The sequence below is a fragment of the Eumetopias jubatus genome, unplaced genomic scaffold, assembly GCF_037043125.1.
Source record: "Eumetopias jubatus isolate StellerSeaLion01/CBP00866 unplaced genomic scaffold, mEumJub1_p1.0 scaffold_15, whole genome shotgun sequence".
NCBI classification, from domain to species: domain Eukaryota; kingdom Metazoa; phylum Chordata; class Mammalia; order Carnivora; family Otariidae; genus Eumetopias; species Eumetopias jubatus.
In genome coordinates, this window is record NW_028274821.1 from 90,173,912 (window position 1) to 90,199,045 (window position 25,134).

A 25,134-nucleotide genomic window follows, 5' to 3' on the forward strand; every position below is an offset into this window, starting at 1 on the left:
CTTGGCTAGTGCTCTTCCAGGCGCCTCTGACCTTGCCGTTCACCATCTTCCCACCCTGGCTGGGTGGCTGTGTCCCCGGGACCCTGTCTTCAGCATGTTATGAAGCCTCAGAGAGGAAATGTCTATGAAGGCTCTGTGTGGAGGACTTTCTTCCGTGGTTTAAAGGGGGATACTGTACTCTGAGCTTTTGACCTCATGCCTTGCGTAGTAAAAAGGGTTTGGGTTTTTTGTTGTTCTTGAGGGTTTTGTTTTTGTTCCCTTTTGTTTTGGCCTTTCCTCTTTGTCTTTTCATGTAGACCAGATATTTGAAAGGGCAGACGATGGCTAAAGGTGTAATGTGCAGCTTGTTTATGTATTTCCTGGGAAGCTTTTTGCCTTGGATGGGAAATGGAATCGTGGGTTCAGCAGGCCATGGTGGTACACGCACCCTTTGCCCTCCCCTCCGGAGCAGTACCTATTGTTTCTCCTTTCAAATATGTGATTGTACTAGCTCTTTCCATACGAAAGAATTCTCCTTATTTAAATAAAAAAATTAAAAAAAAAAAAGAAAAAGAAAAAGCCCAAAGCTGAACATGCTTTCTCAGGCTGTGTGTCCCTCGATTTTCTGTGGTCATTTGATGAGAGAGATGGAAGAGTTTTTATGGACAGCTTATGTGGAAATCGGGAGTGACTTGGCTGAAACGCTGTAAAAGCAAGGTGGGGGAGAGAAGGGATTGAAACCTCTAGATAGGGCGCACCTTCCGAATGGGTGAGCATTAATGCTGGTCCTTTGGTGGGTGATATTAAGGTGTGCAGGACATCCGCCTGCCCTGTGCCCTCCCCCTACTTCCCCTGAGGAGTGGGCGGGTCAGAGGAGAACGCATCTTATTTGTCATGGTTTATTATTATTTTTTAATTTTTAAGTAAGCTCATGACCCCAAGATCAAGAGTTGCATGCTCTACCAACTGAGCCAGACAGGCGCCCCTGCTTTCTCGCGTTTTTGTTGGTTTTTTGTTTTTTTTTTTTTTGCCACTTTTTAGTGACCCTTTTCTATTGCTGGGAGGAGAGGATTATGCGGCGCTTTCCGGTAGGAAAGGTAGGAAAGGCGAGCGCTCCAGGCTTGGGGAAGTGAGGGATCAAGAGCTTGGATTTGAGTCCCAGCGGTGATGCTCGGTTCTGCCCCCACCCACCCCAGTTGCATGACTTTGAAGGACACTCCACCCCTTGGAGTCATAATTTTAACTGTAAAATGTCGATTTAACAGTACCTACCTCCTGGGGTAGTGTGGATTCAAAGACGTCAGTTAACACAGTGGCCTAGCACCAGTTAAGAATATAGGAAACTTATAAATCATCCCCACGTAGAACATTTCCATGAGGAAAGACTCCCTGTAGATTCCTTCCTCCTGACTTTAAGGAATTGGGACCCCGGCACGGGCTGTCCGGGCTCTCAGCTCTAGTGGCCACACCCGTTCCCTGCATTCACTGCCCCTGGCGACGGGTGGTTTACGGAACTTCACCAGGAGCCAGCCAGCCCCACTCCTCCCGGGGCCCAGGGAGCCCCCAGCCTCAGGCGGGATGAGCCCCCGCTCGCTCCCTTCTCCACAGCCTTGAGCGAGGCATGGGTAAGTCAGAAAGAAGTAACCCTACATTTTTAACCGGTGCCTTCTAACGCTGGGTTGACCAACGTTCGCGGGGCAAAAAAAAAAAATCTTGCACAGTGAAGAACCGTAATTGTAGTTCTTAACCCTGCAGTACCCATCCATGAGATGAACACACACGTACACGAAAGGACCAGGAAGTGGGAGACTGGAAAGAAGGGTGGTGTTCCCGTCGTCCCGCCCCGCCGTTCTCCGGGCCAAAGGCGCTGTGTCTCCTGCAGGGCAGGCTCGGACAGGCCCCGCGGGGAGGCCCGGGAAGAGTGGCGGCGGGGGAGTGCAGGGGCCCAAGGGACCCTGGGGAGCGGTGGGCGGGGACGCCGGGGGTGCGGGGGAGCGGAGGCGGGGGGTGCGGGGGAGCGGAGGCGGGGGGCGCGGGAGCCCCAGGGCAGGCGGGGCGGGAGAGCGGCGGCCGTGGAGGCCGGAGGCCGTGGAGGCCGGAGGCCGTGGAGGCCGGAGGCCGTGGAGGCCGGAGGCCGTGGAGGCCGGAGGCCGTGGAGGCCGGAGGCCGTGGAGGCCGGAGGCCGTGGATGATGAGACCCCGGGGAGTCTGCGCGGGACGCGCGTGCGCGACTTGCGGACAAGCTGTGGCGGGGGCGGGGCCGTCGGCGTCGGCGTCCGGCCCGACAGGGGGCGGGGCCGAGGGCAGGTGCGCCCGGGGAGAGAGGGGCGCCCCGGCAGGTGCAGCCTTGGGAGAGAAGGGGGTGCAGCCTGAGGGAGAAAGGGAACGCCTGGAAGAGGAGTGGGGGCCTCTCAGGGTCCATGAGGTCTCTGCCGAGAAGAGGCCCGCCAAAGGGGCGGCAGCACTGACCCTGCCCGCCCTCCCGGCGCACGTGCGCACCCGCGGGCTAATGGCAGACACCCGCACGCGAGGTGCTCGCCGGACCGCACTGAGATGCACAGGGTTAAGGCCCGATTGTCTTTTTTTTTTTTTAAGACACCGGAGCGTTTAGTGGGCACGGCGTTCCTGGACTACTAAAGCCGTTAAAGACGTTACTACAGAGGAGGGTCTCCGCGCCGCTCCAGACCCTGAGAGCCCTTGCGGCGCACGCGCGGTGCTCTGGCCGAGGGCGCACGCGCGCCGCTCCCGCGAAAGGTTCTGTAGGCACGGCGAGTCGAGCGTCGAGCAGGCGGTGCGTGGGCGGCGCCGAGTGCCGAGCGGTCTCGCCCCCGCGCGCGACGAGAACCCCTAACCGTCGCCGCCCCACGCACCCCCGCCGGCGGGTCCGAGGCAGGGCAGGACGCGGGGAGCACCTCTGCGGGAACTCGACGAAACGAGAGTACGTTTGGGGCGCCAGGCACGAACGCCCAGCTGAGATCCCGGGGAGTCTGCGCGGGACGCGCGTGCGCGGCTTGCGGACGAGCTGGGGCGGGGGCGTCGGCGTCCGGCCCGACAGGGGGCGGGGCCGAGGGCAGGTGCGCCCGGGGAGAGACGGGAGCCCCGGCAGGTGCAGCCTTGGGAGAGGAGGGGGCGCAGCCTGAGGGAGAAAGAGAATTTCTGGAAGAGGAGTGGGGGCCTCCCAGGGCCCATGAGGTCTCTGCCGAGAAGAGGCCCGTCAAAGGCCAGGTGCAGCTTTGTTTGGTGCGAGAAGGGGCGCTTAGCGTAGATGCAGCCTTAAGACAAGTGGAGCTCAAGGGAGGCTGACGCCTCGGGGAGGAAACGGGGGCGCCTGGGTACAGATGCACCCTCAGGGTGAGAAAGGGGGCGCCTAGGGGATGGGCTGCAGCGGGGACGGGCGGGTGGGGTGGCACTAGCGGCAGATGAGGAGCCTTCTGAAGCCCAGAAGGGCGAGGTTGGCGAGGTCCGCGCTCTTCCCTAATAATAAGCAGCTCCTCTCTGGGAAGTGCTCAGCTGGTGTTCGTGGAGTGACTTGTTGAGTGAGTGAATATTCATTCCTGAGGTCCCCGAATTCTCACCTTAGTTGCCTCCTGGTGTCCTCCTGGCTCTCTCTCAGCGACCCCCTAACGCACGGTTCTTCGTGGTGCACCTGAGAGCCGGGGGGTTGCTGCTTATTTATTGATGCCATCTCTTCCCTTCTTCTCCAGGGCATCCTCAAGGACCTGCTGCTCTACGAGATGTTGGGATTTTTGAAGCGCCCTGTGGTGGTGAAGGCTGACATCAATTTGAATGTTGTGGTTCTGACTGCAGTGGCCTTACTGAGCCGCCTGTGGCAGCTTGCCTATCCAAGGGCTGTGGTGTAAGCCATACAACCCCACTCAGGGCGAATCGGAAAGAATTGTAATTTGTTCATGTGTTGGTGACAGAAAGTGCCCTTCTGAACAGCAGAAGTGAGAGAGTGGAACTCGGTGATGGGTGTTTTGGGCAGAGGAGAGGCCAGTTTGTCCCCTAGGACAGCACATGCTGAGTCCACCTATCACATCTTGCCCTGTAGTTCTCTAGCAGGTGAAATCTGGCCCCTGAAACAGGTAGCAGCTGTAGGTAACCATTTAAAATCAAGGGTGGAGGGTGGAGGATTGATGGATTTGGAAGTGAGTCGCCATTGACCTTTGAGTGCGTTCTTTGTTCTAAGGAGAGATGACTGCTGGTGGTATTACAGGGCTGTGCACTATCTGGTTAATACGTGTGTTCAAAAAAGAACAAAAAAGTTTAACTTTTCACTGTGGAACACATTAAACGTACACAAAAGTAGGGAGAATAGTTTAATGACCCCCTCCCCAACCAGTGTATTCATCACTCAACTTCAGTGGATATTTGGGGGGCAAGTCATAATAAGCAGCATGTTTAAGTAATTTGGTATGTTTCTGAAAGATGAGAACTCTTAAAAATAAAACTGAATTAACGTTATCACGCCTAAGAAATTGACAGCAGTATTGACAGGATCCTTGAATGACCCTGATTGTCTGAAAACATTTGTTGCCGTTGGTTTCTGCACATTTCCCTGTTAGCCCTGCACCTGGTTACCAGGTGTGATTCTGACCCTTAGTCACAGATGTAGCCTCAGGTCTGTGAGGCCTCTCAGTAGGCTGCCTGCTAGCACGTCCCTAAATGAAACTGGGGAGGGTAAATAGAGTCTGTGTTGGGCAAACATCCTGAGTGTATGGCTGTTCTTGGTGAGTTTTCCCTCCTGTCCTTGTGGATGGATGATGCTGCGCACCTGTCTTAATATTTGGGGATGCGGTACAGTTTCGGCAGAAGCCCTGACCAAGGCTGAGCACTCTCTCACCTTGTTTGGAAACAGGTATACGTTTACCCTGATACCTGTGTTTGGTGAAAATTTCTAGTTGAATATCATGCGGGTTTGCTTTCCAGTTTTGATGAAGTATATTATGGGCAGTACATCTCTTTCTACATGAAGCGGATCTTCTTTCTGGATGGCAGTGGACCACCATTTGGCCACATGCTGCTGGCCTTAGGAGGTAGGATTCATTAGTAAGAGAAGTAGCCCTTTTTAAAACTTGTAAGTGAGGGGTGTCTGGCTGGCTCAGTCGGCGGAGCACGACTCTTGATCCTCGGGGTTGTGAGTTCAAGCCCCACGTTGGGCGTAAAGATTACTTAAAAATAAATTAAATAAAGCTTATTTACAACACCTAAATAAATAAGTAAATAAATAAATAGAATTGTGGCAATTTATTTAAAAAATAATAAAACTCGTAAGTGAAATATCTTGAGGGCAGAAACCATGTCTGATTATCATTGGTTCCCTATTGCTGCTACCGTTTGGCACTCCCCCAACTCTTTGCTGCGCGGGATAGTTACTGACTCGTCTTCTGTTTCAGGTTATTTAGGAGGATTCGATGGTAACTTTTTGTGGAACAGAATCGGAGCAGGTAAAAGGTTATTTTCACTAACCTTGTGACATTGCATATGTTAGGATGGAGAGGGATCAGCTTTCATAGGGATTAACAACGTGGTTTATTAATTTGTCCAGGGCATGATAAATTCGGTACAAGTGGAAGGCTTTTGAAAGGTCTGGTAGACATCTTAGCGCTTAATCATAGTCCTTATTTTGTCCTTGGTTTTCAGTACACATAACGCAGTCTGTACTTGGTGTCTGATCGCAGTTATCTTTTGTACGTGTAAGTTTTGTCTGTGCCTCAAATGTTTTTGGGAAAAGATGGGGTAGATTTATAAATAAGTAAAGCACTAACTACTTTCAGAATCATTAGGCATTGTTTCTGCGCTTGATGAGAGCTAGGCTTTGACTGCGCACGGCCAATGTCAAAGCTTTTATCTGCAGCGCACACACTCCGTCCCTGACATGGTCCCTAGTTTTGCAAACTTGCATTTTAGGGTCTGTGAACATGACACTGTGTTTGAAAACACACCTGCAGTGCAGGAAGATGGTGCGTGCACTGTGTGCTCAGCTCTGCTATGGTTGCTTTTCCAGAATACAGCAGCAATGTGCCTGTGTGGTCTTTGCGCCTGCTGCCGGCCCTCACCGGGGCCCTTCTGGTGCCCATGGCCTACCAGATCCTGCTGGAGCTCGGCTTTTCTCATTGCGCCGCCACGGGGGCCGCTCTGCTGATGCTTATCGGTGAGACCCAGGCCTCCACCTGCTTTGGTGTCACGCAGGGAAGAACCCAGCGCGGGCCTTGGATATGTCCCAGTGTGCAGCCCAGGAGAGCTCATGCATTTAGTAGATGTGCCCCCTGCAGGGTCTCCTACTCCCAGGATGGAAGGAAGTATGCCCACTTTGTCCAGATTTAACTCTGGGAGTCAGTCGTCCTCCTCCCAGGGTGTGGGGTGGCGGGACCGTGTGGTCAGACTTGTGCAGCTGAATACATCCACGTGCCACAGAATTGGTATTCCTTCTGCCAATGAGAAAGATAAAGACCCAGAAAGGTTCGGTGACTTGCCCAGGGTCACACGGGTCTTGCTAGGCATGATTCACACCTAAGAACTCGCTTTCGCCGTTCTGGAGCCCGTCCCCTTCCAGCCACCCAATCCTGAACTTCCCCTGGCCACGTTTTGTGGCATTTAGAGGGTGTCCTTTCTGTGGGTGCTCCCATCTCCTTACGTTTGCCCCTGCTCCCTGACAGCTGACGTACGTATCCTCTTTCTAACAGAGAATGCGCTCATCACTCAGTCAAGGCTCATGCTTTTGGAGTCAGTGTTAATATTTTTTAATTTGTTGGCCGTGCTGTCCTATCTGAAGTTCTCCAACTCCCAAAAACAGAGGTATGCAGAAGGGGACATGTCCTTCCTAGTTAATGAGAAAGAAGAATCTGGGTGGTTTGTTGACCTGAGAAGGTCTGATGCCTTTTCATTTGGGGAAGCTGCTTGTGGACTGTCTTTCATCATTTAGACTGGCCTTTGGCTCCTGACTTCACAAATACATTCTCATTTTTATATAATTAAAAAAAAATTTTTTTAAGATGATTTATTTGAGAGAGAGAGAGAGCGAGGGCAGAGTGAGCAAGAGAGCACATGAGCAGGGGAAGGGTCAGAGGCAGAGGGAGAAGCAGGCTCCCCACGGAGCAGGGAGCCCAATGCGGGACTCAATCCCAGGACTCTGGGATCATGACCTGAGCTGAAGGCAGACGCTTCACCAACTGAGCCACCCAGGCGCCCCTCATTTTTATGTAATTTAAACTAACTTGGAAAATGTTCTGGCCAAAAAGAAAAAAATTCTGCCAGGACTGAGATTTGGCAGACGGTTCATTTTTCTGGTCATGAAACTCGGGATTGCCAGCCGACCCCGAGAGGTCTGAGGAGTGCGCCTTCTTGGGTGATGTTTCGTGAACCGTTCCCAGCTTTGCTCTTCTGCTTTGACCCCAGGCCCTTCTCTCTGAGCTGGTGGTTTTGGCTGACGCTGACGGGAGTGGCCTGCTCCTGCGCTGTGGGGTGAGTCTGGTCCACAGGTCTCAGACAGCCTTGGCATCCTCCTTGTTCTGTGCCTCGTTGTAACGATTTCTCCTCGGGTCTTTTCAGTGTCAAATACGTGGGTGTTTGCACGTACCTGCTGGTGCTCACCGTCGCCGGCGTCCATGCCTGGCACCTGATCGGAGACCGGACTCTGTCACACGTAGGTGCTGCCCTGGAGCGGGGCGAGTGGCCGTCCCCGGGGTGGGAGGAGGTTGGTGTGAGATGAGTGTCTGGGGAGAAAGGCTCCTCCAGAAGACGGGCCTTCGTGAGCCTCCCGCCAGTGGCCGCGGGGAGCCCAGAGCTCCGCTGGCCACCTCCTCGGGGCCTGCCTGTCTAGAGCAGGTGCACCTTCCCGAGCGGCGGGACGTGACCTGTCCATCTTGTGGCAGGTCCGTGTGCTCTGTCACCTGCTTGCCCGAGCGGCAGCGCTGCTGGTCATCCCGGCCCTCATGTACTTGCTGTTCTTCTACGTCCACTTGATTCTGGTCTACCGCTCCGGGCCCCACGATCAGATCATGTCCAGTGCTTTCCAAGCCAGCCTGGAGGTAAGGAGGGGCGCCACGGCCGCCTCAGAGAGGAGACAAGGCTAGACTCAGGGTTTTCTCTTCTTTTCTTCTCTTTTTAAGATTTTATTTGAGAGAGAGACAGAGCACGAGCAGGGGGAGTGGCAGAGGGAGAGGGAGAAGCAGACTCTCCACTGAGCAAGGAGCCGATGCGGGACTCGATCCCAGGACCCTGAGATCATGACCTCAGCCGAAGGCAGAGGCTTAACCAGCTGAGCCACCCAGGCGCCCCTAGACTCAAGAGTTTTCTTATGTAAACACTGTCAAGTGTTAGGGGGAAACCAGATCAAGACGTAAAGAATCTGCGTTAGTATTTCTAAAGAAATTCTGCATGTGCAGATGGTGTGGAAATAGGCAAAGGGATCAGCCCTTCACTGTGACCTGCCTGAGGACATGGTGAAGTCCTACAGACTCGGGACAGGTGCACACGCATCACAGGACAAGCTCTAGTCTGGCATTCATTCCTACTGACTTTGCAGAGAATGTAAAACGTACCGATTGGGGTGGTGAGGGCAGGAGAGGCAGATGGGTCCCGTTCTTGAGTGCTGGCTCTGCTGACAGCCAGGCACGCAGGTTTGGGCAGGTTTCTTAGCTCATCCAAGTGCTAGTCTTCTCACCCCTTTTTTCTTTATTTTTTAAAGATTTATTTATTTGAGGGGCATCTGGGTGGCTCAGTCGGTTAAATGTCTGCCTTCGGCTCAGGTCATGATGCCAGGATCCTGGGATCGAGCCCTGCATCGGGCTCCCTGCTCGGCGGGAGGCCTGCTTCTCCCTCTGGCTCTGCCCCCCTTGCTTGTGCTTTCTCTCTCGCTGTGTCTCTCTGTCAAATAAATAAAGTCTTTAAAAAAAAAAAAAGATTTATTTTTTAGAGCGCAAGTAGGGGCAGAGGGAGAGGGAGAAGCTCCAGCAGACTTCTTGCTGAGTGCAGAGCCCATCGCAAGGCGCGATCCCAGGACCCTGAGATCATGACCTGAGCCGAAACCCAAGAGTCGAACACTTAACCCACTGAGCCACCCTGGTGCCCCGTTCTTTTTTCTTTAAAGATTTATTTACTTATTTGAGAGTCACCTTTCAAATGTACAGAGTTGCCTTTCTCAGAAGATGGGGCAGCTAAGTGAGGGGGTGTGTGGAAGGACAGGAGAGTGCCTGGCCCCGGAGGCAGCATCGAGTCCCCTGTGTTAGGGTTACATGATGTAACCCGTGAGGAGCAGGTCCTATGTTCTCATAGCCAGTTCTGTGACATGATAATGACCGCCACCACCCCGAATACACACACACACACCCCCCGTGGAGGTGTGGCTGTCAAGAGGCTCGGTTCCTCATGTGCCACCTTTTGCTTTTGTCTTAGGGAGGGCTAGCTCGGATCACGCAAGGCCAGCCCCTGGAGGTGGCCTACGGCTCCCAGGTCACTCTGAAGAACGTCTTTGGCAAACCCGTGCCCTGCTGGCTTCATTCCCACCAGAGCACCTACCCCATGATGTAAGGAAAGCGACCGTTGTAACTCGAAGGTCGTAACATGTTTGGTTTTTTTCACATTTTTGCTGTCACCAGCTTTCGCTGTAAGTGAAATTTCTGAGAAAGCCATGGAGCTCTCAGATTCTGATTATCAACGGATCTTGGCATTTCTGTGTATGAAACAGAGGGTCTTGGGGAGCAGAGAGCCCGGGCTCTCCCACGTCTGCTGCACCACTCGCACGCTGGGCGCGTCCTCCGGCCCCTCTGAGACCCACACTTGCACTTTGTTTTCACCCGGACACCTTGCCAGGTGGTGTTTGCAGGAACCTCGAGAGAACGCGTTGTTGTGTTGGTTCCTTCACGCAGATACGAGAATGGGCGAGGCAGCTCGCACCAGCAGCAGGTGACCTGTTACCCCTTCAAAGACGTCAACAACTGGTGGATCGTGAAGGATCCCGGGAGGTGCGTGCAGGTCCTGGGACTCCAGAGTCGGGCTGGCCTTGTGGCCCCCTCTCCGTGGACGCTTCCTCCCTCGGAGCTTCGAGAGCAGCTCTGTGCTGATGAGCCCGCGGGCAGGGGGTTGGATGCTTCCTCAGGGAACTGCCCACCAGTATCTCGCCCGGGGGGCTCCACAAACTCTACCAGCGCTCCCTGCACCCCCTGAGGCAGTCCCTTGCTCAGGCCTCACGGACGGAGGACTCCCTTGTCCCCCCTCTCCCGTCCGGTCCGGCAGCCCATCTGTGGGCTCCACCTGCAAAGGAGGTCTCGAACCATCCTGGCCTCCATCTCTACCCCCTGCCGCCTCCCCAGCGCTCTCCTCCCACTCCAGTTTCTGCAGCTCTGCGTGTCTTTTAAAATGTCCCTCATGGCAGGTCACGGTCGTGCTGAAACCCTTCCTAGCCTCCGTTGCCCCTCCAGTGCCATCCAGACCCCTGGCGGTGGCTTCCCAGCTCCCAGCCTCCTCCCCGCCCCACGCCTGGCCGGCCGCTCACAGCACCCGCTCTGTGCTGTCACCAGGCTGGACCGATCCTACCCAGCTGGCTCCTTCTTAAAACCTGAATGTCAGCTCTGGGAGGCTGCCTTGACCACCATCCTCCCGTCCCGGGCGTGTCGACTTCCCTGTACCCATCGTGGCGCAACCGCGGTCAGCTGCTGGGTTTGCTACTTGCGCGGCCGCGTGAGGCGGCGGCCCAGGCCTGGCTGCTTCCCCACGCTCGCCACCACCCTGCTGGGCCCTTGGTGTGCGTGCGTAGACCCAGGAGGCCCCGTGTCCAGCCGGCCGGCACTCTGTCTCCGCAGGCATCAGCTGGTGGTGAGTAACCCCCCGAGGCCTGTGCGGCATGGGGACGTGGTGCAGCTGGTGCACGGCATGACCACCCGCTTCCTCAACACGTGAGTGCACGCCCTCGGCCCTCTGTGCTCCTCTCGGGGTGTCCGCCGGGGGTTCTCTGTCCCGATCAAAGCCCGCCCAACTGCCCCCATGGCTGGCTCTGGCTCCCTCGGGGTGGACCCATGCCATAGCCTGTGCTTGGTGTTGGGAGGGGCCCAATGACAGCAGCACAGGGAGGGGGGGAAGGGAAACGGAGCCTTAGCGGGGTAGCCCGCAACCCCGGTGCCACCCTGGACCCCGCAGCGAGAGGTTGTGGGCGGGGGGAGCTTTGAAAGACAAGTTAGGGAGAGCATGGGAGGGCTTCCCACACAGAATGAAGTGCGGGCTCTTCCATAAAGTTAAATGGCTTAAAGTGCGTGTGAATTCAAGAAGGATTGAAATCCCAGCTATGTAGGGTCCTGAAGGATCCGTGTGTGTCGGTGCTTGGCCCTTATCTGACTTGACCTGAGCAGTCTCTGCAAACTGATGTGCCCAGCCTCCTCTCTTCCTACCTCCACCCAGCTTCTTGGGTCATCTCGTGGCTCCTCATGCCTCCCAAATTGTGCCTTGAGTCCCTGCTTCCCCCCAAAAGCCACACTGCAGGCTCCTCCTGGCCTCTGGCCTGCTTCCCCCTGCAAAGAGCCGTTTGCTCAGCCACCACCCTGGCTGCTTCTCTTTCTTCCTTCTGCTCCTGCCATGACCCAGTCCAGGCCTGACCCCTGTGCTGTTAGGGCTGGTGCCCCGACCTCCTGCCTCCCTGCCCACCCCCCACCGACAGCAGCGCCCTGTGAGCACACACCGTCTACAGGCCTGGTCTCACTTCTTGGCCAGAAGCCCTCCAGCAATTCCCACCATGTGGCCGTCACACTCAGAATAACATCCCCACTTCTCCCAGTCCCTCGGGATCGTGCCCCTGGTGACCCCTGGTGAGCTTCACTGCGGTCCCCCCTGGCCTCCCTGCTGTCCCCAGACAACCGAGTGCAGCGCCCTTAGGGCCTTTACACCTGCTCCGTCTGCCTGGAGTGTTGTTGGACTCACATCCCCCAGTGGCCCACTCGCTGTAGTCACGTGTCAGCTGAAATGTCGCCTCCTCAAAGCCTTTCCCAGGTGCTCCCTGCTGTCTTGGTTTTATTGGTAGCGCCCCACAGCCTGGCACTCTTGTCCATGCATGTGAAGGTCTGCCTTTTCTGGGGTGTGAGGACTGTCTCCAGCTACCCCAGAGCACCCGGCACAAAGTAGGATAAAGCGTGACAACTGCGCGAAGGAGGGAGGTGGGTGTTTCTGGACGTTTGAGGTCGCCGTCCCCGAGGGCACTTTGTCCCCCGACAGCATTCCTGGTCCCGCCATTTCCAAGGCCCAGGGTGCGTCGTCCTGCTCCCGGGACAGCGAGCACCTCCCTGAGACCGGCTTTGCCGTCCGTGGCGGAGTGGCGATGCCCACACAGCGTGGACTGCCGGCCGTCAGACCCCCACATCATGTGGACTTTTCCCCAGAGGTGTGATCCCTGGGGAGCGGCTGCCGTCGAGTGTCTCGTTTATCCGCACGCCCTCAGCTGGCGCACCTCGGGGCCCGGGTGCTCCTGCAGGCTGCTCAGGCTTTGTTTCTGAAAGTGGCTTTTTTCCCTTCAAGGCGTAGTGATCGGCAGGGTGAGGAACTCCCTCCACTGGACTGTTTGGTTTTCCAGGCACGATGTGGCTGCGCCCCTGAGCCCCCACTCGCAGGAGGTCTCCTGCTACGTCGACTACAACATCTCCATGCCCTCCCAGAACCTCTGGAGACTGGTGAGTCCCTGGCGGGAACCCCTCGATGGCCACCAGGAATGCGTCCTTTCTGACACGGGACATTCAAAACCGCTCTTTAGAATAACTGTGACTCAGATGTAAAATTAGTGATTTTTAGTCTTAAAAAAAGCCTGAGATGTTTTCGTGGGGGACGGAGACTTCCTCTGCAGGAGGGACGAGCTTGCGGAGCAGTTGGTCGGTGTTCCGTGCTGCCGTCTGGCTCTCGGGGCCGCCAGGTGAAGCTTTCCTCGGACTTGGCGGCCTCTGCAGCCTCGAGACCAGGTCACGGAATGACAGGGGCAGGGCCCCGGCCACCCTCCCTCCACCACAGGAGCCCTGTCCTTGACCCTCACCTGGCGTGAATGAACACCCTGGTCCCGGGGCTTCCCTGGGGACGGCTGGGGCTCCGGCCGGGGTGGCGGTTCCTTGCAGGTGCCCTCTCCTGAGGCAGCCGGGCCTCTGAGCATCAAGGGGCACATGCTGCGCCCCCCAAGTCCCTCTCCGGGGCTGCACGCGGCGTACAGGGAAAGGTGGCAGGAAGAGAGTTGTGTTCTGGGCCCTTGCGCCGTTGTGAGTTGAAGGACGTGTGCAAATAGAGCTTCAGTCTGCTGGGCATACTAACACCCCGGCTGGGGTGTCTCCGGGCTGCCCCGGAGCACCGGTTCCCCCCGCCAATTCTGGTCTCGCAGGCGTGCTCAGTGTAGTGCCACCGGCAGGCCTTCCCCACAGAGCCAGGGGCTGCAAGACTGCCTTCGTGTGTGTGTGTGTGTGTGTGTGTGTGTGTGCGTGCGTGTGTGCGTGCGTGTGCGTGCGCGCACACGTGCGGCAGCAACCCCCCACCTCCCGCCTCGGTGCTACACATGTCCGTTCTGCTTCTCCCTCCTCTCCTCACTGTTGCCGCGGGGTGGGAGTGCTCTCCACCCAGGCCCCGTCCCCAGGAGCTCTCCCGGTGGAACCCCTGAGGCCCCCCGCCGCCGCTGCCCTTCTGCCACCTTGACGGCTTGCTGATCTTTGTCCTGCTCCATCCCTGCTGGCGGCACCTTCACCCCCACACGCCCACATTTCCAGGGACCGCAGCTCACGGAACAAGGAGGGAGGATGGCGGACGCAGGCTGTACCTGTGGGCCCCGCCTCCTCCCCGCTCCCCCGGAGCCTTGGGTCTCCTGGCTCCCACCAGCAGCCACACGCCCTCACGGGTCATCGCGGGGCTGCGATAAGATAGGACAAGGCTAAGTGCGCTCACGATGTTAGTGTTTCCGTTACCCACCATCAGCCGGGCCGCCCAGGACGCCTCCCGGGGACCTTCTGTAACCCTCGCCTGGACCATCTCTGCATTTGCCAGAGAGAGAAGGCCGAGCGCGGAGGCCTCCCGACTCCGAAGGAGGGTGGTGTGCTCCCCCGGCCCAGCCAGCACCTTGCTGCGTGGGTGTCAGGAACAAGGTCAGGGGCGCCATCCTGTTAACTCCCCGGAGCTCGGCCCCTGGTTTCAGACAGTGTCGTTGTTTGGTGACCGGTCCTCACTTGACATGTCAGGAAATTGGGGATAGAATGAGATCATCGATAAGACCTGCTTTTAACAGGACATCGTAAACCGAGAATCCGACACGGAGGTTTGGAAGACCATCTTGTCAGAGGTTCGCCTGGTGCACGTGAACACCTCCGCGGTCCTGAAGGTAAAGGGGCGCCGTGTTTGGCTTGCCCGTCCTGGCTGGGGGCTCACGACATCGGTTTACCGGACCCTCCGGGCTCAGCGGGCTCTTCGTGGGCAGGACGTCCGGCGAAAGCCTTTGCCGTGTTTCCCTCACACGGAAGGGGGAGGGCTCCAGCTTCTCAGACTGGATCCTGACGTGGTGGGCCCATGGGGGACCGGCTGCCGCTCTTGCCGGCTGCAGACAGAGGGACCAGGGGGCGGGGGCGGTGCGGGTGAGCCGGGGCCCCGGGCCTCCGCGTCATGCCCCGTCTCCCCCCCCCCCCCCAACCGGTTTCGCTAGCTGAGTGGGGCCCACCTCCCGGACTGGGGGTTCCGGCAGCTGGAGGTCGTTGGGGAGAAGCTGTCCCGCGGCTACCACGAGAGCATGGTGTGGAACGTGGAGGAACACCGGTACGGCAAAAGTGAGTCGGGCCCCTGGCTTCCGTCGCTGCCACTTCCATGAGCCGCAGGCTCTTGGTTCACGCGGGGACTGGACGTGCCACGCGCTCTGCTGAGCCGAGCCCTAGACGGGCCAGCTGTGCTCTGAGGTTCCGCCCAAAGGCGGTGCAAGCTGAGCTTTCTTGAGTGGAAAGATCGGGATTTGACCGGGGCTAATCGCGTCTGGTGGGGAAAGCCAGATGGAGTGATGACGACGACGACACTGTGGGTTGTTTGAAAAGTGGGACGTGGGCGTTTCTCCAAGCTGACGGCCTCTGTGGTGAGCCCCCTGACCTGCGCATGTTCCCTTGGGTCCGTGTGTCCTGTCAGGCCAGGAGCAGAAGGAGAGGGAGCTCGAGCTGCACTCACCCGCACAGATGGACGTCAGCAGAAACCTGAGCTTCATGGCCAGGTTCCTGGAGCTGCAGGTGACCGGCGGGGGCGGCATGGCTGTGCCTGGGGGCGCTGACTTCCCGCCAGAGAGCAGTTCCCTTCCCCTCATCAGCCTTTAACTGGGACCTGGCTGGGCAGGGGACGTTCCTCTCTGTCTGCTCTGAGTGGTCGACGCCACACGGGTCGGCCCCGGGCCTGTGGCTTTGCGGGCAGGAGTGGTCAGGAACCAGGCAGTGTAGCCTTGCCACATGGCCAGAATACGTTTGGAGCCCCTCAGGTCAGGTCAGAAGTGCGCCAAGGTCAACGTGATGGAGCCCTAGAGAGGTCAGAACCGGAAACTCGGGGTCCCGAATCTAAAAGCGTCCTTAGCACCAAGTTCAATCCCTTGCCCCCGCAGACAGGGGGACAGGGGCCCTGGGGGGTGGGGGTCTCTGCCCCCGCCTGTGCTGCATGGTCCAGATGAATGTGAAGGGGACACCCCAGCCCCTCAGGCCCCTGAGCGAGGACGGCGTCTGGCTGTGTGCTCGACTCCAGCCTCTGGTCTTCTTGCAGTGGAGGATGCTGACGGTGAGGAGCGACGACTCGGAGCACAAGTACAGCTCCTCGCCGCTGGACTGGGTCACCCTGGACACCAGCATCGCCTACTGGCTGCACCCCAGGACCAGTGTGAGCGGGCGCTCGTGCGGGCGGCAGGGGGAGCGCTTGCCTGAGACTTCTCTGGCGTGAACAGCAGCCGCCGCCTCCTACCCAGGCCTAGCTTGGTCCGGGCCCTTCCCGATGAGATTGGGCAGCACGGGGCCAGTACGCGCGTCAGATGTGAGGGGAGAGGTTCACCCGCAGTGGGCAGCTGTTGTTAAAGCGAGAACGCCGGCCTCTCCCGGTTGCGTTTCCGTTTATAGAATCAAGGACCCTACTCAGCCCTTTACCCAGAGCGGTGGGCTGGGTTCCAGCCCGTTTGGGCTGCAGGCGGGCAGGCACGCGGCCGGTGGCTGACGGGGTCTCCCTGTGCCCTCACAGGCTCAGATCCACCTGCTTGGGAACGCCGTGATCTGGGCCTCGGCCGGCCTCGCCACGCTGGTCTATGCTCTGCTCTTCCTGTGGTACTTGCTTAGACGGCGAAGGGGTATCCGTGACCTCCCTGAGGGTTAGTGCAGCTTCTGACGAGGGCTCGCGGTGCTTCCGGCCACAGCCTGGCCTCACCAGGAACCTCTGCCTTAAGGCGACCTCCTTGTTTCTGCTGGGAGCGAGCTTAAATCTATTTTTTGTCTCCCTAGAGACGAAGTCTTGCCGTTGAGTTCCCACATTGGGTTAGATGCTTGTCCAGGGAAATGCAGGCACCAGGCAGGAAAAGCCCTCACCCCGGGACGTGAGCACGGGGTGGCTGGGTGGCACAGAGTGGCCAGCAGGCACTGAGTTACTCTGGTGCTGGTGGTTTGCATAACAGAAATCACTGCGGACCACCTTGAAACAGACAAGGAATACAGACCCAGGGCAGGGTGAGGCCCCGAAGGCTTCAGCAGCGTGGCACCGTCCCGCTCTTCCCGCTGACCCTGCCCCAGTGGGCAGGGTGGGGGCCCCATACAGTCCCTCACAGCTCGGGCTCCGAGGAGGCCGGCTCACTTGCTGCTGATCCCGGAGGAGGAGCTGGGGCCCCCGGGGGGCGCTGGTATGGCTCAGAGGGTCGGGATGGTGAGGACCCCGCAGGAGGCTACAGGAGGTTCTTACGACATCGTTCTTTCTCCAGATTTCACGGGACAGGTCGGGCGGTGGGGCAAAGGGAGAGCGTGTGTTCCTTAAAGATGAGGAAAGCAGCTCGTGGGACTGGGGGAGAGCCTTACAAGCGAGGCCTGGGTCAGCAGCGCTGGCTCAGGGCGCCACCCCCCCCGCCCCCCCCAGATTCCTGGCTGCGCTGGGCGCTGGCCGGGGCTCTGTGCGCCGGCGGCTGGGCGGTGAACTACGTCCCGTTCTTCATGATGGAGAAGACGCTCTTCCTCTACCACTACCTCCCTGCGCTCGCCTTCCAGATCCTCCTGCTCCCGGCGGTCTTGGAGCACCTCGGGGACCGCCTGTGCAGGTACAGGGCCCGCGCAGCCACGCCCCGTGGGCTCCGGGTCCGGGGCTGTTGTGAGGACTTCGGTGTGCCATGCGAGGGGTCAACGGGGCGCCCCGGGAGAGGCGTGGGTGTGGGAGACGGGGAAGGACGCTTCTGGCTCCAGAACAGCCAGTGGTGTAGGCCGGGTCGTGCGCTGTGCCGCGGAGATGAACCAGAGTGAGCTCTGGAAGCGGGACCAGAGGGTGTGGGCTTGGTATTTTGGGAGGGGTCGGGAGCCGCACAGCCTCTCGGAGGGGCTGTGGTCCCATCACGCTCGGTGTGGGGATGCTGCCCTGGCGCCGGAGCATAGATGGGAGAGTCTGGAAGATGCACGAGGGGTCCCGTCCGGCGCCTGGGCCAGGGTGCGAGGGGGCCATGTGCTCATGACGGCGAGGAAGAGCCACGTCCCCCGTGCCTGTGCTCCGGTCTCCGCAGGTCCCCGCTCCTGAGGAGCCTCTTCAGCGGCCTGGTCGTGGCCTGGTACTCCTGCGCCTGTCACGTGTTCAACACGCTGCGCCCGCTCACCTACGGGGACAAGTCACTCTCGCCCAGCGAACTCAAGGCCCTTCGCTGGAAAGACAGCTGGGACATTTTGATCCGAAAATACTAACAGGACACACACAGTGAACGTCTGGGCCGGGGTCAGGGCAGGAAGAGCGGTCATCTTGAACCGTGTTTGTCCTTGACAGAGTAGCTTGAAGCTTGGCCGATCGGCCAGCCTGCTCTGCTTTTTCTTCAGACAGTCGCTGACAAGCAGTTTGAGCCAAGTTTGCGTTTTCCAGGCAATAGAGGACATGCCCTGGGTGTCCCCTGGCGCCCAAGGGCCCCCGAACTAGGGCATGCTGAGCGGCTAGGGCAGGCCTTGCGATGGGGAAAGAGCAGGAGCAGAGCGGGCAGCGACGGGGGTGAGTTAGGGACGAAGCGGCCAGGGCCCCGGCCCCCGCTGACCTGCTGAGCCACAGCCGTCTCAGCCACCGTCCCCCCGTGAGGCCTCGAGGAACCGGCCTGCCATCACATCAGCACCAAACAAGCTACCGAATGACAGGCCCTCGATTCTGGTCACTGCAGCGAAGACCCTGGGACCCCTCGCCGCTGCCGACGTGGTGGGGGCAAGACGAGCCAGCAGCACCAGCAGGTTGAGACTCGTGTCACCCCCGCGTACCCCCGTCCCGAATCTGCCCTCTGCGTACAATTAAACACGGACACGTTGGCACTGGTATTTGGTGTTATTTATTGAACCTCCAAAGGGCACAGTAAGCTGACGAGACTGTCACACAGCCATCAGACGCGGCCACGCGCCCATGAGGTCCCATCTGTGTAACTACACTCGGGGCCCGACAACAGGAGACAGCAGGTGCCCGTGCAGCTCGGCCGGCGGCAAGGGGAAAGCGTCACTTGGACACAAACCGTGCCTCGTGGGAGGGAAGACAAACCAGGACACCCACTGCAGGCATCGTGCATGCAGCTGGCGACGCTGGGTGTGCGCAAGGAGACTGGCTGGCGTTGGACGCCGTGCCCTGTCCACACGGTGCCCGGGGCCCAGGGGCTCCCGAGCAGGGCCGCTGGGGACACGGCGCGCGCCAGCCTGCCTCCGACCGCAGCCGCGGAGCCGGGCTCGGCCTGGGTAAGCAGGTGCCGCCGCCTGCGTTTGCTGCTGGTTAAGGAAAGGTTCGCTGCGGGGGCTCCTTCCCGGGCGCACAGCCCAGGAGGAGGGAGAGCTCTCTGCGGCTCCGTACATCCGGGTGTGCTGCGCTGGATCGCACCCACTGGCGGGGCACGAAACTCGCTTACTGGGTCACAACTCACACGGAAGGATAAATAACGAAACATTCGCACGTGTAACGCACAGAAGGGGGACACGCTCTCCTCAAACCTGTTTCAGTCACACACGTGTGGGAACTGGGTCGTCCTAGGGCGAGTCGCTCTCGCTGTGGGTTCCTGTCAAGCACATCTGGGACAGCCACCACACCCAGGCCGCGTGCTCCGCGGTCCCAAAAGACACGACTGGCTCACCACACGTTCTGAGTCATTTCTCAGCAACTTAGACTTCTAACCCTCTAACGTGACCAAGCAGGTACAGACGTCGGGAGGGTGTGCCAACATCCGGTTGGGCGTAACAGGTGCAGTGACCCCCGTCCCATCCCGTCCGTACTGTAGGGCGCCCAGAGGAAGCAGCGGTGGCGTTTATAGGGGCGGGTGGGCGTCTCTGGGCCCGACCCTGAACACGGTCTGTCAGGGGTCCTGCCCAGGAGGCTGAGCACCCCGCTCCTCAGTGGGGTCTGCTGCTGGACTCCAAGTGCGATCGCTTGCCAGAGGTCAGCACCCCGGGACGGTTTCCCGGCTCAGGAAATGTCCTCTTGTAGCTCCGCCCATTGGACCCTCGGTGCCATTTGCAAAGGTCGCCGCTCAGGATGTCCTGGATGTGCTGCACAATCAGGTTGATGGCCACTGTGGCAAAGACAGCGCGCACTCAGCCCATCTGGTCCCCCCTCGACGCCTCCATCTGCTGCCGGCTCCCTGGGCCACGCCGCCCCACAGCGGCTCGGGGCCGGGAACACAGGCCTTCCCGCGGAGGCTCCCCGGCGGTGCCGGGCCTCGGCAGACAGAACACCGCGGGTCAGGGAAGGCACGCAGGAAAACGGCCCAGCCTGGGGAAAACACTTCCTGCTAACGAGCGAGTCCCTGTCAGTATCAGTCTCTTTCTCCGGCCTTACTGACATAACTGACAAACAGGAGGGGATCCGTTTAAGTTATCCAACGCGTTAAACGTTTTTAAAATATTCTTTGGGGGCGCCTGGGTGGCTCAGTTGGTTGAGCGACTGCCTTCGGCTCAGGTCATGATCCTGGAGTCCCGGGATCGGGTCCCGCATCGGGCTCCCTGCTCGGCGGGGAGTCTGCTTCTCCCTGTAACCCTCCCTCCTCTCATGTGCTCATTCTCTCTCTCAAATAAATAAATAAAATCTTTAAAAAAATAAATAAATAAAATATTCTTTGGACCTGCGCCACGAGCCGACGCAGACGGCAAACCCTCATCACTCAGTGTAACTGCCAGGACAGGGCAGGGTCTGCTCCGGGGCCCCGGGAGGGAGGCTGCGGAGTCGGGGCAGCGACAGGCCTGGTTCTTACCCATGTTGTCGACCCCTCGAGGGATTATCACGTCCGCATACTTCTTGGTCTGCAAGGCAAAAAGCAGGATCTCAGATGATCTGCTCCCCACCCCCCGCCGGGACTTCTGGTTGTTGGACACGAGACTCCACGGCAGGACAGCAGCCCTGGGGGTGGCAGGGGCCGGTGTGGTGGCAGACAGGGGGCCGGGACTCAGGTGTTAGGCAGGTGCGAGAGGCAGGAGGAGAAGCTGAGGCAGCCAGAAGACACACGTTTCTCCCCCGGCGTCTCCGAAATGCGCTTGCGCTTTCCTGGGAAGGCCACTGTGGGAACAGTTCTCTGTGCTAACACTTCGCTGAGCCAAGTGACCTGCGGCATCCGTCACCACATGTGATCCTCTTCCCCCGGAACTAGGAACCTTTCTGCTGGAAGCCCGGAGCAGGGAGCAGGCCGGGTTGTGGCATACTCCCTGGAGGGCGCGTGCAAGGCCCTCTGCACCTCTTGCCCCCGCCTGGCGCTGCCAGGTAAGGGCAGGGATAGAGATACCAGGAGGAACAGGGCCACCGAGGGGGGTCCCCAGCCAGACGTTGCTGAGGAGGACACGCCTAAATCAGGCCAAGCGGGAGGAGCGGAAAAGGAAGTGGTCTGAGCTGAGGGACAGACCCTGCGGACCAGTCCGTGCGCCGGGCATGTGGACATGGGCCAGATCCTGGGGCAGCTGTTGTCTGCACGCAGTGGGGACCCACGGAAGCCATGAGCACAAGACGGCCAGGCCAGCCTCACAGGGGGTGCTCGCTGGTGGGGTGCAGAAGAGGGGTTGGTGAGGGGCAGGAGAAGAGCTGAGGAAGGTCATACTTCAGGGACGAGGGAGGAACACGGTCACCTTGGCCGGACTCGGTGTGTGGCTGCACATAAAGGGATCGGGAAGTTCAAGGACAGTGCTGGGGTGCAGCCTCCACACAGGGTCACCCGGTGGGACTGGGTGTCCAGAGTTTTACCGTAAACCACCTGCTCTGCCAGATGTCTTTCTTTCCATGAATAACAGAGAGAGTACGATTATCAATTTACTTTTCTTGTCACTTTCCAGACACTTCAGAGAACATGAGTAAAATAAAAGACGTTCTCTTCCAACTGCAGCAAACCGCATGCATGTGTCTACTCAATGGAAGCGGGGATCCTGGCTCCATTTCCTTTGTGCTGTATTTTACTTTTAAGAAGCAACATGTTAAGTTTCCCTTTCAAACCACCTGTAAGTCCTATCCTGTAAGAGCTGGAAAGTGGAGGGCAAGACACCCGGCCGCAGGCCCCCGAGCGCCAGCCAAGGGCAGCCTGGAGGAACAGGTGGCGTGGGGGGGCGGGGAGGGGGGGTTCAGCAAGCGCCTGCACCGCCGCGCCCGTGCGGGCCGGGGACAGACACGAGCCCCTGCCCCCGTGCAGCTCCCCATTCCGAGGGGGCAAGCAAGGCGCAGCGAGCTCAGCCAGCCAGAGGCGCCCTGGAGAACGGAAAACAGGCGGGCCAGGAGCAGAGGGTCCTCGGGGTGACCCTGGGCGGGCCACGCAGGTGGCGTGGGGAAAGGCCTGAAGCAGGGAGGAGGGGAGCTGCGTGGACATGGGGGCCGAGGGGCTTTTCCAGGCAGAGGAAGGGATCTGCACGGACAATGCTTCTAGAGCGGAGAATGAGTCCCTATGAGGGGGTATGAGGAGCTAACTTCTCTGTTCGGAAATCAGACCCCACTGCCCCACAGTTCAGCTCTCATGGAACAGGGTGCCAAGGGTCCTCTTGAAAAGGGAGAAAAGGAGGTCCCCGAGTAAGCCAAAGGGGTACCGGCAGGCAGAACTCCTCGAAGGCTGGTTTGACGAAGGTAGTGTACTGGGTCAGGATCTGCTCCAGGTCCCTCCCGCGGTGCACGTCCCGGAGAACTGAGGCGGGAGGAGCAGGGTGGTGAGGACTCGCGGGCGCCCTCGGCCAGGGGCAGAGAGAGGCCTGCGTCCGCCTTACCTCTTCTCGACAGCCTGACGTCGGAGTCCGTGTCCACGAAGAGGCGCAGGTGGAACATGTCCCGGACCTCCTGGCTATAGAACACCAGGATGCCCTCGAACAGAACAACGTCTGCGGGGTAGACTACCGTGGTCTCTGCTAACCTAGGAGGCAAGACCAGGAGACGGGCCCCGCTGGAGCTACGGGATCTGGGGGCCCGGGGCACAGGCGGCTCCGGTCCCCAGGGGCAGACCGCGTGGAGGGGGGACAGATCACGGCAGGGGACAGGGGTGTGCCCAGACACCAGCAGGGCCAGGCTGCTGCAGGGCACACGCTAGCTGGCCCCCCGCACACGGTCCCTCTCCCAGGAAGCACCTCGCTTACCTTGAATGGGTCACAAAATCATAGGTTGGGACCTCAACAGTTTTGCCCTCCACGATGTTTTTCAGAGTCCTGTGCATCAAATCGTTATCAAAAGCATCTGCAGGGATGGAACAGAAGGCAAGACCATCCAGGTGTCCTCGTGCTGGGGATGGGAGTGAACTTCCTTTGCCTTGGGGGTGGGCAGCCACAGCTCCACCCAGGAACGTGTGGACTAAGGGCCACCCCTACAGTTTACAGTTACAGACTGCTGTCCCACACAGAAGTCTGGCCCCAGGGATTTCCTGATCGGCCAGCACGGGGACATAGGTGGGTTAGGCATCTGCTTCTATTTCTGGGAAATAACCACCGACTGATGCTCCTCAGGCCTTCTTCCCACATGTCCCCTCCTTCGCACGTGGGAGCCAGCCACAGGGGGGAACCTGCTAGCAGTGGAGGCAAGGGCAGGCTGGCTCTTTCCCCTCATCTGTCCACCCCATTTGCACCTGCCCCCTGATCAGACCAGACCGGACACGGCCCTCTTCTTTACCCGCTGCTTCCCCTGCTAGCCTCCCAAGGACTTTGCCCCGGGGCAGGTGGGGACCCCGAACAGCAGGAAGGTGGGGGGATTTCTCCATGAGCACAGTCCTGGCAGAGCAGTGGTCCCCAGGGCTGCTCCGCAGCAAAGACTTCCTGACTGGCTCCAACTGAGGGAGCCAGCAGCTCCTGCAGTGCCACTCGGGGCACAGAGAAGGAGGCAAAGTTCTTTCTGACTTAATCACACAGCCCGCTCCGGCTCAGGCTACCTCGGAAATTTCATGGAACCACTGGGGTCTCTCTGCATCGGCGGCCAACCCTGGAGCCGGTCCCCTTGTCTGTCCTCCTCCCTCACCCCCTCAGGGTCTTCAGCTGCACCTGGGTGGTCGAAATTGTACTGTCCCTTCAGTGCCTTGGCCTTCTGTTCTGGGGTCAGGACCTTGTAGAACCTGTCCTGACTCAGGATGACCAGCTTCCGCTGCCGGTGGTCCACTTCGTTCTGGCCCAGCAGCTCCATGATCTTCTCACACACAGTGGACTGCGAATACACAAACAGGACTGCCGCCTGCACCTGCGCCCCCTGCCACGGAGCTGGCCCCCGGAGACACTGACCCACCAGCCCCCAGGGGCCGCCCGGCAGACCAGCGACACGTGAGGCTGGCCTTCGGGGAGCGCCGCGGGGCACCGAGAGGGGCAGCACGCACCCGGGGGCCCGGGGGAACGAGGCCAGCGGGGAGGCTGGGGGGAGCCCGAGGGCAAGGGCCCCTCGCCCTGCCTGCACCCCGGCCCCGGCCTGCTCCACCACGGCCGCAGCCCCTCGCCCCTCCGCGTCCGCCCTGGAGGCGACGCCTCGGCAGCCAGGAGCCCGGGGTCTCGTCCCCGGCTGGTGGCCGGACCGCTCCGCCCCGAGTCCCAGGGGGCCGGGGCCGCCCAGCCCCTTACCTTCCCGCTCGCGGTGCCGCCGCTCACCCCGATCAGGAAGGGCCGCTGGTGAGGACGGTCCGCCTCCGGCGCCGCGCCCTCGCAGTCGCCGCCTCCAGCCGAAGCCATCCCAGGCTCTGCCGGCGGGCATCGGGGCCCTAGCTCCCGCCGCCTCCCCGAACCAGCCGGCCCTCCCACCCCCGCGCGAAGGTCGGAGACGCTTCCCCGGGGCCCCACTTCCGGGAGGCGCGCGGCGTGGCCGGGGAGAGGCGGTGGGAGCGCGCGGGGCGCGGCGGGAGTTGTAGTCCGAGGCGACGGAGGGCGCTGCGCCTCCGTGGGGCGGGCCGGCTCACCTGCGGCTGGGTTTCCCGCAGCCCCGGGTGCTGCGGGGTTGCTGCAAAGGACGGAAGCTACTCAGTAGCGCAGCTGTCCGCAGGAGTCTCCAGACGCCGGGCGGCCTCTCCAGCAGAGGCAGTGACCGCGGAAGTTCCCTCCGTCCGAGCCTCCGGTGCCTGGGGGCGTCGGGGATGATCCCACCCCGGAGACAGCGGGGCTGGGGGAGTTGGGGCAAGGGTAGCGCCAGGGCCGGCAAGTCAGCCCCCTGCAGCCTGTGCTCCCCGGGGCCCCTCGGAATTTCCTAACATTCCCCTGATCGTGCCGCTGGTGCCCCCCCCCACCCCCGCCTTCAGAAGTTCCCCACTGCCCTGCAGCAAGTGTCACCCAACCTCCCCAGCACGTGGTGGTGACAGCGATGACTTTTGACTCCAGCATTAGGCAGGCTGTGAGCCAAGGAAGCCGAGACCGAGTCTGCTGGGTACCCCTGAACCCCCGGTGCCTGGCACAGAGAAGGCAAATGCTGATGGATTCAAATTGTGTATTTCCCCCAAGGCATCAAGACTCTTTGTGGGTGGAGCTCCTAATGCACTGTGAGCCCCGCATGAATATTTGATGAGGTATGAAGCCAGAGAGACTACAGTAACATGCAGAC

General features: G+C 59.6%; 2 protein-coding genes across 8 annotated transcripts; one reads left to right on the forward strand and one right to left on the reverse strand.

Moving 5' to 3' along the window:
* Nucleotides 1-2,590: 2,590 nt before the first annotated feature.
* On the forward strand, nt 2,591-18,462 carry POMT1 (protein O-mannosyltransferase 1). 6 transcript variants are annotated; one of them, XM_028090522.2, is made up of 20 exons: nt 2,594-2,917; nt 3,684-3,835; nt 4,909-5,015; nt 5,376-5,426; nt 5,987-6,133; nt 6,666-6,777; nt 7,378-7,443; nt 7,531-7,624; nt 7,854-8,009; nt 9,376-9,506; nt 9,849-9,944; nt 10,782-10,874; nt 12,536-12,632; nt 14,213-14,305; nt 14,624-14,744; nt 15,091-15,188; nt 15,706-15,819; nt 16,171-16,297; nt 17,050-17,227; nt 17,681-18,462. In XM_028090522.2, exons 2-20 carry the CDS (start codon nt 3,714-3,716, stop codon nt 17,853-17,855), a joined length of 2,178 nt encoding a protein of 725 aa, XP_027946323.2. In that variant the 5' UTR covers nt 2,594-2,917; nt 3,684-3,713; the 3' UTR covers nt 17,856-18,462. The 6 variants fall into 6 exon arrangements, with proteins under 6 accessions (XP_087875295.1, XP_027946325.2, XP_027946327.2 ...); XM_028090527.2 differs by lacking the exon at nt 2,594-2,917 and adding an exon at nt 3,066-3,204; XM_028090523.2 differs by lacking the exon at nt 2,594-2,917 and adding an exon at nt 3,305-3,330.
* Nucleotides 18,460-24,377, reverse strand: UCK1 (uridine-cytidine kinase 1). 2 transcript variants are annotated; one of them, XM_028090529.2, is made up of 7 exons: nt 24,195-24,377; nt 23,604-23,763; nt 22,713-22,809; nt 22,350-22,492; nt 22,176-22,270; nt 20,372-20,420; nt 18,460-19,693 (listed from the first exon to the last, which is right to left on the reverse strand). In XM_028090529.2, exons 1-7 carry the CDS (start codon nt 24,273-24,275, stop codon nt 19,515-19,517), a joined length of 804 nt encoding a protein of 267 aa, XP_027946330.1. In that variant the 5' UTR covers nt 24,276-24,377; the 3' UTR covers nt 18,460-19,514. The 2 variants fall into 2 exon arrangements, with proteins under 2 accessions (XP_027946330.1, XP_027946329.1); XM_028090528.2 differs by having other exon boundaries at nt 24,168-24,371.
* Between the last annotated feature and the right edge of the window lie 757 nt (nt 24,378-25,134).

Excerpts from the sequence above, each read along its gene's own strand:
- POMT1 (XM_028090522.2), top strand. The coding sequence starts at position 3,714 with ATGTTGGGATTTTTGAAGCGCCCTGTGGTGGTGAAGGCTGACATCAAT. Across the intron at positions 9,945-10,781 it reads ATCGTGAAGGATCCCGGGAG|GCATCAGCTGGTGGTGAGTA; the intron begins GTGCGTGCAGGT and ends CTGTCTCCGCAG. Across the intron at positions 16,298-17,049 it reads TATCCGTGACCTCCCTGAGG|ATTCCTGGCTGCGCTGGGCG; the intron begins GTTAGTGCAGCT and ends CGCCCCCCCCAG.
- UCK1 (XM_028090528.2), bottom strand. The coding sequence starts at position 24,275 with ATGGCTTCGGCTGGAGGCGGCGACTGCGAGGGCGCGGCGCCGGAGGCG. Across the intron at positions 20,421-22,175 it reads TCGAGGAGTTCTGCCTGCCG|ACCAAGAAGTATGCGGACGT; the intron begins GTACCCCTTTGG and ends TTTGCCTTGCAG. Across the intron at positions 19,694-20,371 it reads TCGAGGGGTCGACAACATGG|TGGCCATCAACCTGATTGTG; the intron begins GTAAGAACCAGG and ends TCTTTGCCACAG.